The sequence below is a fragment of the Papaver somniferum genome, chromosome 8 (genome assembly GCF_003573695.1).
Source record: "Papaver somniferum cultivar HN1 chromosome 8, ASM357369v1, whole genome shotgun sequence".
In the NCBI taxonomy this organism is placed as follows: Eukaryota; Viridiplantae; Streptophyta; class Magnoliopsida; order Ranunculales; family Papaveraceae; genus Papaver; species Papaver somniferum.
This window is the reverse complement of record NC_039365.1, coordinates 90,853,080-90,863,919: the sequence shown is the minus strand read 5'-3', so window position 1 is coordinate 90,863,919 and position 10,840 is coordinate 90,853,080. Positions and strand designations below refer to the sequence as shown.

Genomic DNA, 10,840 nt, shown 5'->3' with positions numbered 1-10,840 from the left:
AAAAAAAACTCAGATTTTCTTAATCTACCTATTAATCATTTTCATTGATAATCTAATTCCTAGCACTTAGCTAAAAGAACTAATTAAAACTATTAACATTAACCAATAGAAAACAATTTGGCCAATTACAAATAATCTATGAACAAGGAGTTTTGCGTATATTATTTGATGACCTTATTTTATCATTTTTTCATCCCTTAAAACTTCCCTTTTGAGCCAGGGGGTACCATTATTAACAGGGTGATACCATTACATATATGATAAACAAATACTAATAAATACTGACCGTCAGATTGTTAACAGGGTGATACCATTGCAATAATAGTTTTTTTTTATACTCGCAAGATTGGGGTATACCAAGATTAATTGGAGTATACCAATTGAGACAAAATAAGGTTATCGGAAGTAAAACGCAAATCCCCTTATCCATATATCTTTCATATGACAAAATCTGTCGCTGATTAATTAACACTAATAAATCTGTTTAACTTAATTAATGTTGTTAGATTAATAAGTAGGATTAAAATTTATGAAAATATTTTAAGTTGGATTGAACTTAGTTCTGTAGGAGATCTTTGAGAAGAAAAAAATTATGTTTTGATAATTTTGTTTGTAACGGAAATAAAACCACACTAGCCAAACACTTTTGAAATGGGGTTTGCAAATTCTCAAAATAACAATGGAAATCAACACTTTCAGAACTGAAAGTATGAAAAGTCGGCAGGGTCGACAAACAAAGAAGATAATGACTACTATTAGCTGGCATGCTAGCAATAAGACATAATACCGACTAAAAGAGTTTTGACGTACATAGAAATGTGTTATAATGCTCCATTAATCGGGAAGGTATTAATTTCTTAACCTGTCGGCTATAGAGTTGTCGTCAGGGTTATAATTTTATAACATGACGAGAAACCGAGTCAGCATGTTATGCATGTTAAAACCCCGCCGAATTTTCATACTTTATTCAGTCCATATTGGTTAGTACATTCATTGAAATATAAAATCTAACCACTTTTGTGGGCATCACGGATGCACTTAGCACATGCATCAAGCCTTTGAACTGCTAGGCAACCCTAGTGAACGAGTTATAGTCTCGTGAGAGTTTACATAAGGATCTACCCACAAAATCTTCTACCCTATGTCTTAAAACTATCAATCCTCACTGGACGGGTCGGAGGAATATCCATGTGATTCATACTACAGAATTTTGGATACCATGAGATGATAACTTTCATCAAATGTGAATGTTTCCCCTTTTTCCTCCAAGTAGTGCGCTTTTACGGCCTGGTGCTACAAAAACACAACACAAACTTACTTTGTTGGTGTTTTTTAATCAGAAGATCAAACAACTTAGCTTATGTGAAAGAAACTCTAAAAATACTTACAAATTGTTGAGGGGATAAGCTAAAGTGGCTAGCGTTGAAAATTCGTTGTTGGATAGCAATAAAATAACGTATGCCTTTTTGGATAACTTGGTACCTATCATGAATTTGTTGAAGACTTCTTCTCTTTGGATTCCCACAGTCTCACCTATATTGGTTATATATCTTCGCCCAAAAGGTTGGGTTCTACCCTTATGGGGGAGAGATATACATCTCAAATTTCGGCGTACCATGTTTTGATTATGGTCAAATATTATGATGCCATGGTTGTATGTAGAGGTATGGAGAGTTAAAAAGAGTAGATGAAAAATGAACTTTGGAGAGTATATGTAAATTGGTGTGTATTTTTTATAGAGAGAACTAGTATATTTATAGGATAGTGCCAAAATATAGTTGTTCGGATAGCAAATCAATGCAATTATACTTGCAAAAATCTGAATTTCGAACTCGTCGTAAATGTTTAAGTTTCCTTACAACACCGACTAGGTATAGTCATCAGGATAGTTGTTTTGTTACCTGACGACCATTAGCATATTTGAACACAGGAAAATGATCACATCCATCAACATTAGTCGGCACTATAATGGTTTAAAAGAATTCCGACTAATTTGTTGTCGGCTTGATCGTTAATTTTCTTACATGCCGACTATTAGCGATTATGTACAGGAAATGGTTACATCCATCAAAATTTAATCGACACCATAGTGGTTTAAACAGATGTTAACTAATGTGTAGTCGGCTGGGTCGTTCTGTTTTCAATATGCCAACTATTAACATATTTACACTCAGGAAAATGGTCATATCCATCAATATTTAGACGACATCGTAGTGGCTAAAAAACATGTTACTAGCGTGCAGTCGGCTTGGTCGTTATGTTTTTAATATGCCGACCCTGTTAAACACACCGTTTTTGGTGCATGGGTCCTCAATCTAGGAAAAACAAGGGTGCCGACCCTGGTCTGATCGTTACTGTACAAGTATTAAAACCTTGCCAACTAAATTGTTGAAACTTTACGGTACTAAACAGACGACTCATTCAACATTTATAAATCCAACATTTGTCCAATAAGAACGGAAACATCCATCATTTGTCCAACAACAAAAGAAACATTTGTCCAATCATCCATAAAAGAACATATGTCCAACCATTAACCATAACATACTTGTCTATAAAGAAACATCCATAAATTAGAAATTCACTCATGACCGCGACCATGATCACCTCTCCGGCCTCGTTTAGCAGCATCGCCTCGTTGGCTTCCACCTGCACGACTACGACGCCCCTTTAGTTCAGTATTTTCTCGGCGGAACATTTCTGTGGCATCTTCATTATCAACATTCCTAGCAAAGTCAATGTGCTTAGTTTGTTGTTCAACCGACAAAGGCTCTCCTGTATCTCTCGCATAACACATCATCTTCACAAGAGTCTTTAAATTGTCCTTTTATTTTTAGATAAACAAAAACCGATCAATTAAACTTATTCAAAAGTCTTCATAGAACTTAAAAGAATAAGAGAGACACAATACTTACAAAATTCTTAAGACTTGTTGATGGGTCTTTCGCGGTGTTCTTCTTCTTACGACCAGGTTGATCAACAATTTCTTCCTGAATGACAGTAGGACGAGCAAAACTGGAGTACCACGACATGTAATTTTCAGGAGCTTCATGACATTCGGTCACCTCGTCCAAAAGACTCAAATAAACTCTATGGTCACGTCTATCGTCCCAATAAGAAATTTCTGGTGGTGCAGCGTAAACGACGTCAATAGTTTTGTGGGACGTGCTACACTCCTCTCTTACCACTTTAAAGAATGGTTCATCGTCGGGATATGGTTCTTCTTGAAAGTAACCGATTTTCCGCATTACTCGATATGGATCGTACATTGAAAATTCTTGGGGGTAAAACTAGGGACCATAGTAAAATGCAACATCATTTGTCCTTACGATTATTCTATCTTTTCTATCGTCTCGATACATATCGAATATTACCTCATCCGCAGTCATTTTGTCAAGGCAACTCGCATGTTGATAAGATGCTGAGGTATATCCTTCTCCCGACCACCAGTAAAAGTGTATCGGCATCCTCTTGGCTTGTGCTTCGCAAGATTAATATTGACTTTGATGTGGGGTTGGCTTTCACCAAGGACGGGAAATGCTCATATATCCAAACCTATGCAAACACAAAGTTTAGTAAGAATCCTATCTCACCAAACACTAACCACATGAACATTTTGCGAATATAAATGATTTAGAAATTAAATTACCTAAAATAGACTTAGATTCCTGTTAACTTGCTTGACCAATGACCTTGAATCCTTAGTCAACTCTGGATTCAAGAATCCAACCACTGCAATACCCCAAGAATACGTATGCATCTGATCAATGAGATGCAATAGTTGAAGATACTTGGCGTTGATCAAGTTTCCAGAACTATCGGGAAAGATACAGTTATCCAGGACGTATAGCAAATAAGCGGACGCAGTAACATTGACTCGCTCTTCGTCCACACTTCCCTCCTCATCATAAATCTTCTTGGTTCCACTGTGTGTGTCCCTCAACAACTTAAGCTCCAGCTTCTTGCTTCTATAACCATTCTTCATCAGAAACATAGAATCTGAATGTTTCTCATCCAAACCGAACAATATCTTGGTCAATTTGAAGAGATCCTCCCAAGAAATTTGATCATCTATCCATCTTTGGTGGCTTTTCCATCCACCTCGAGGGCTAGAATTTGATGGAAGTCATCGAGATTTATCACCATCTCACCAAATGGAAAGAGCATTATATCAGTCTCCCCATAAAACCTCTCACGAAATGAAGATATGGTAACTTTATCATACTCAATAACCGAACTCTTCACCGCAGTCCACAACGCGGAGTTCATGACAATTTCTTTCACGGTGTCACATTCCTTGTCAAGCGGTCATTTCTTCATCATAGTGCTTGAAGCTTGGCGCATCAAAAGACGGATGACATTCTTATGATCCTAAATAACATAAACCAAAAACACACAATTATGAAAACAAATAAAAATAAAAACATTAAAACATTGTCTTAAATAACAACAAAGTGAGATTAAGATTACTTATGAGAGTATAATAGATTTTATATGCCCACGAGTCTTTGTATCCAAAAAGAACATTTCTACCATCTTCGGGTAACCCTAGTAGAGGCTCACCTTCTTTCTGTACCTTCTTCAAGTGAGAAGGAGGCATGTGTGAAATAATAGTTTTATTAATAACCTTCTTTTTTCCCGGTTGCAGTTGCAACTTGAACCACTGTTTCTTGACCATTACCTTCTTCCTCATCTTCTTTATCTTCTTCGACAATTTCACCTTGTCCATCATTATCTTTATCACTGTTCTTCCGATCATCATTTTTATCACCAACATCATTACCTCCTGTAGCAGGTGGGATATCTTGATCATCATCATCATCATCGTTATCTCCTCCAGCAGCCGGAGTTCTTTGAATATCATCGTTATCATTACCCCTTCTACCAGATGGAATTGATTGGTCTTCATATGGAGTTCCATCAGAATCACTTAGTTCAGGTGGACCATGAGAATCGTTTTGTTCACGAATCTTGAGCGTTCCCGTCTCTACAAATTCCCCTCGATGTATTGCAGTCAAGAGTTTGTCGCCTGCGCGAGGAGGTTTTGAAAAAGGAGTAACAAGTTTTTTATTTTGTTGGACCTTTTGCAGCCTAAACAAGAACAATGGAAATACATTTCAATTATTCGTCAGGGTCAACCCTTGAACAAGGAAACGACTAAGTTACAACAGATATTAGCCATCAGGGACGATAATAAACTTAAGTGACGACTAAACAATAGTCGTCACCTTAGGAAAAATAAAACAATAACGACGAATAACACAATGCTACACAGAGAAACTAAGTTTTGATCACCATTTAGTCGACATTATCGATAACCTATACAGTAACGACTAATACATAGTCGGCAGGATACTATTCACATAACATGACGGCTAATACACAATGGAACTCAAGAGACGCAAGTATTTGCACAGCATTAGTCGACATTTTTAAAATTTTAATACTGACGACTAACAATCCAACATAATTAGTTGGCAAGGTATTAGGTTGAGTAGAGTGACGACCCTGCAAATATCACTTCCAGGGGATGAAAAATCGTTACTATATTCAAACAAAGAAGAAAACGACAATTCCTAAGTATGAAAAGTCGGCAAGGTCGACGAATAGACACCTTGACGAGCACATAACTGCAGTTCCATATTTTTAAATTTTCTGACCTAATTTGACATGCAAATGAAAAATTGAAGTATTTGGTTGAGTTTATATAATCATTTACTTTCTCAATCGCGTCGTTTCTTCGGCTTGAGCAGTTCCAAGGATTTCTTCTTCGTCAACTGGTTTTCTCTTCGGTTTATTTTGAACAGATTTTCCAATGCCACAGTCTTCAGTACTAGGTCTTCTATAACTTTGTTTCACTCGCGGCTTCATGTTTGAAGATTAACCGAAGATGAAATTTTCGAATCGATGATTACGACGAATTAATCGACGAGTTTTCAGTCGTTTTTAATGAAGACGGGGGACCAACTTAGTTGTCGGTATGGTAGGAGAAGAGGAAAGAAGAGAAGATGAAATGAAAATGAAATGACAGGGTGAATTAGGTTAAATTTTAATTATAATGGATAAGGATACTTTTATAACTTCACCGATTTTGGTATCCCTTAACCCTACAAAAGAGTCCCCTTAAAATTGAATATACCCAATTAATCTGGGTATACCCAATCGGGCCAGTTTTTTTATCGATCAGCCCATGTTGTAAAACCCAAGGGGTCAAATTAGTCATTCAGCCGGGTGTTAGATTCTGCAAAATGCCGCAAATGTAGTGAGTAGTGGATAGATAGAACCGGTTATTATTAGGGTTAAACTTGTCATCAATTTTAGAAGTTAGTAGATTTTAGCATGTATTATTTGAAATTGAGAAAAAAAAAAGAAAAAAAAAAAGCATTTTGGTGTCAATTCAGTTATCTCTCTTTTCTGTAGTGGGGCTGCTATTTCTTCAACCTCCTCCCCCTCTCTTTTTTTATGATTTCTACTGTCTGGTAAAGCAAAGTTGTAATTGCACTTCTTTGCTTCTGAAAAAGTTACTTGTAGAGAGAGAAAGTGAGAGGCTGACCAACTGAAATTATTATTACTTCATTTTTCATTTGCTATTTCTTCATCTACTTGTTCTGTTTCTGTTAGTCTGAGAACATTTTGTTTCAACTCTCATTTCTTAAAATTCTCCTCTTACAATGTCTGCTGCAAGCTAGTAGAGGATTATTTGAGTACACCAGACTCTTCTCCTTAAACTCTTTAATTAAGAAGAAGCTTCTCCTTAAAGCAACAGCAAGAAGAATAACAACAAATATGTTGTCTTCAAAACCCAAGTAAGTTTATTTCTTTGTTCTCTCTATGTATAACTATATAGATCTGATGTATGACTCATTGTTTTTCTATGTTTTGTTCAACTTCATTTACTTTGATTTTTCTCTAATCTGGGTATTTCTCATTTTTAGTTCATTCTTCTTCTTCATTAATGGTATGGATCTGGCTTGTATACATCTGATTTAGGCTGTTTTTCTATTTTTCTGTGGCTTTCTTCATTTGGACTTTTTCCTTGTCTACCTGATACAGTTTGATCATCAAAAGTTTCCGTTTTTGTTGATCACTGGTCAAAATTGTTTCGGGGTTCTTTGTTTTGATTTAGATTTAAAATGTTAGTAAGTTAGATGTCATGGTTGTTCTTTATTTAAGATAGAAGTAAAAATGTAATGCTCATCTTGATTGATTCTGCATTTTGATTTATGAGATTCTATTATTTGGCTATTGAACAGATCTGATGCTGCACCGCCAAACAAAACCTCCCCTGCTACCCCTAAGATTAGCAAAATAGCAAGGGGAGTATCAAAACCTGACAGTGGTTCACCTTCACCAGTGGCAAATTCGCGTCTTGGTACACCTTCTCCTGCACACAATTCACGTCTCTCAATTGAACGATCCCCAAAAACAGCTGAATCAAAAACTCCTACTGATCGGAGATCTCCTAGGGTTACTACTACAACACCAACTGATGTATGCTAAACGAGGAATCTTCGGACTCTGAATACTTAGTTTACTGTCATTTCATGTTTTTTTTTCTTATGAGCAACTTTCTTTGAAATTCTTAGGTTGTAATTTGACATTTGCAAATGCAGAAACAACCGCCACGCACAGCAAAAGGATCAGAGCTACAAGCTCAGTTAAATCAAGCCAAGGAAGATCTGACGAAAACAAAGGAGAAGTTAGCATTGATTGAGAAAGAGAAAGATCAAGCTCTTGAGGAGTTAAAGGAAGCGAAGAGAGTTGCAGAGGAGGCAGATGCGAAACTTGGGGAATCCATTGTTGCTCAAAAACGAGCGGAAGAAAACACTGAGATTGAGAAATTCCGAGCTGATGAATTGGAGCAAGTGGGAATTGAGACTTCTCAAAAGAAAGAAGAAGCATGGACTAAGGAGCTTGAAGCTGTACGAAGTCAACATGCTGTTGATGTGGCTGCTTTACTGTCTACCACTCAGGAACTGCAAACTATTAAGCAGGAATTAGCCATGACCGCGGATGCAAAGAACCAAGCGTTAAGTCATGCCGAGGATGCTACCAAGATCGCAGAAATCCATGCTGAGAAGGTGGAGGTGCTCACTGCAGAGTTGGGTAAATTGAAGGCCTTGCTTGATATAAAGGTGGAGAGAGAATCCAATGAGACCTCTGAGTTGGTAAAGAAGCTCGACATTGAGGTTGACTCTCTTAAAGAAGAAGTCAAGAAGTCTGAAGCTGCTGTGGTGAAATTAGCTGAAAGTGAAGAGCTAATTGAACACTTACAGCAAGAACTCGAAAAATCCAAAGCTGCCGAGGTGACTTTGGCAACCGAAAGTGAAGAGCTTATTGGACAATTAAGGCTAGAGGTTGATTGTTTGAAGATAGAAGTCAGCAAATCAAAAACTGATGCATCAAAGTTGGTCGAAAATGAGATTCTGATTGAAAATGCGAGGGCTGAAGTTGATTCTCTGAAAAAAAAGCTCGAGAAATTGAAATCCGTCGAAGATAAATTGGCAGAAAGAGAAGCCCTAGTTGAACATCTGAGGATTGATATGGATTCTCTTAAAGAAGACCTTGAGGTATCAAAATCTATGGAAGCAAAGCTGGAAGCTAAGTTGGCTGAAGGAGAAGCTCTGGTTAAGGAATTAAAGGTTGATGTAGAAACTGCAAAGCAAGCTGAACTTCATGCGATTAACTTGGTGGAGGAGATGAAGAAGAAATCCCAAGATTTAGAGATTCGAGTTGAGGAAGCAAATCGGTCTGAGAAATCTGCATCAGAGTCTTTGGATTCTCTTATGCAACAACTAGAGGGTAAGATTGGTTTATTACAGGACGCTGAATCTGATGTCGAATCTCTTAGAGAGCAGGTTGGATCCTTAGAGATTTCAATTGCGAGAGCAAGAGGAGATCTCGATGAATCAGAAAAACGTTATGATACAGTGAAAAAAGAATATTCTGAAATGGCCAAGACAATTGAATTTCTCAATGCTGAGCTAGAAACTGTCAAGGAAGAAAAAATGCAAGCTTTAAACCACGAGAAACTTGCAGCTTTAAGCGTTCAGAACTTGTTGGAGGAGAAAAACGAGCTTATAAACAAGTTGGAAGCTTCTAGGGATGATGAAGACAAGAGTAAGAAGGCGATGGAAAGTTTAGCATCGGCTTTACATGAAGTTTCTTCAGAAGCAAGAGAAGCCAAGGAGAAGCTTCTAGTCACTGAATCTGATTTAAAAACTGCAGAGGCTGAAATAGAAGATTTACAGATGGTTTTGAAAGAAACAAATGAGAAGTATGAAAACAGACTTGACGTATCCAGAAATGAAATTGATCTCTTATCGAACACTATTCATCAATCCAAGCTTGAAATTGAGAATTCTAACTCTGCTTGGGAAGAAAAGGAGAAGAATTTTGTAACTTCCATAAAGCAATTGGAAGAAGAAAATTTATGTGCAAGGAACGAAACCGAAAGGTTGGTTAGCTTACTCAAAGAAGCAGAAGAGGAAGCTAGGGTTGCCAAGAAGGATGGGATTCAGATGCAGATTAACCTAGAAGAAGCAGAATCTGAGGTTAGTTCTCTGAGGGGACTGGTGGAGGAAGTTAAAGTTGAGAGCATAGTGCTAAAGGATAGATTGTTGGACAAAGAGAATGAACTGCAGAGTATCATCCATGAGAATGAAGAGCTTCGAGTTAAAGAAGCCAATGCTCGAGAGAAAGTGGAGGAGCTGTCTAAATTTCTCGAAGAAGTAACTGCGAAAAAGAACACTGAAGAAAATGGAGATGTTTCCGACAGTGAAAAAGATTATGATTTGCTCCCTAAAGTGGTAGAATTCACAGTGGAGAATGGAAATACAGCTGAAAAGGAAAACTCGGTGTTGCAAACTCCATCTCAAAATGTTGAAGAAGAACACAGAAAAGATGATCTTTTGGAGAATTTGCGGATTGGAAATGGTAATCACAAAGAAAAAGAAGACAATACAGTTGAACTTGAGCCTAAAATGTGGGAGAACTTCAAGATTGGTGAGAAAGATTACTTGCCAGAGAAGGGAACTGAACATGAATCAGTTGATGACGATGTTGAATCTAAGATGGATGATGAAAGCCTGGATCAGGTAAACGGATTGTCATCAACAGAGAATATCGAAAATGGAGCAACCTCTCCAACAAAGCAACTTCAACAAAAGAAGAAGAAGCCGTTGCTGTCTAAATTTGGAAGTTTGTTGAAGAAGAAGAGCAGCACCAACAGTAAGTAGGAAGCAACTCCATCAACTGGGCACGACACAGCGCAACAATTATTAGATGAGCGTGGGGCTGATGCGCCGGCAAGTTTGATTTAATTTTTCAGTTTTTAATATTATCGTGTCTGATCAGAAGTGTTTGATTTCCGTATGTTCCTTGCTTGAATTCTTTTAAAATCAGAATAGGTGAATATAGAAGAAGAGGGTGGTTGTTATTATTCATAGATTGTTTTTTTCTGATGTTAATTCCTCCTATGTTGGGAGGAATACAACGTGGGTTGGGCATGGCAGTATTTGTGTATCTGAAGTTCTTTTCTTGTTCATGAAAAGGTTTGGTTAGAGTTCTCTATATTAATTAATTGTATTTTGTTATTCTCTTTGCACGAGAAATCAGTTTATAGTTATAAAACAGTAAACTGTCCGTCCATGTTTGCAAATTATATGGAAGTAAAGTTTTAGCTACTAAACATGGGTTGTCTCCATTTTCGTTTGATGTTTTCTGTAATTGGTGTAAAATAGGAGAGGAGATGGGGATAGATTGTTATTTCATTGATTACTAGTCTCATTTATTCTCTGCAAAAGTTGGGTACTTGATCTACTGGTGTTGGGAAAGGACA

The 10,840-nt window shown here is 37.2% G+C and overlaps 1 protein-coding gene across 1 annotated transcript; it reads left to right on the top strand.

Annotated features, from left to right (window-relative positions):
• The first annotated feature begins 6,441 nt into the window (after nt 1–6,441).
• Nucleotides 6,442–10,606, top strand: LOC113302017 (WEB family protein At3g02930, chloroplastic). The gene is made up of 3 exons (XM_026550850.1): nt 6,442–6,806; nt 7,254–7,491; nt 7,614–10,606. The coding sequence occupies exons 1-3, from the start codon at nt 6,787–6,789 to the stop codon at nt 10,236–10,238; spliced, it is 2,883 nt and encodes a 960-aa protein (XP_026406635.1). The 5' UTR covers nt 6,442–6,786; the 3' UTR covers nt 10,239–10,606.
• The last annotated feature ends 234 nt before the right edge of the window (nt 10,607–10,840 follow it).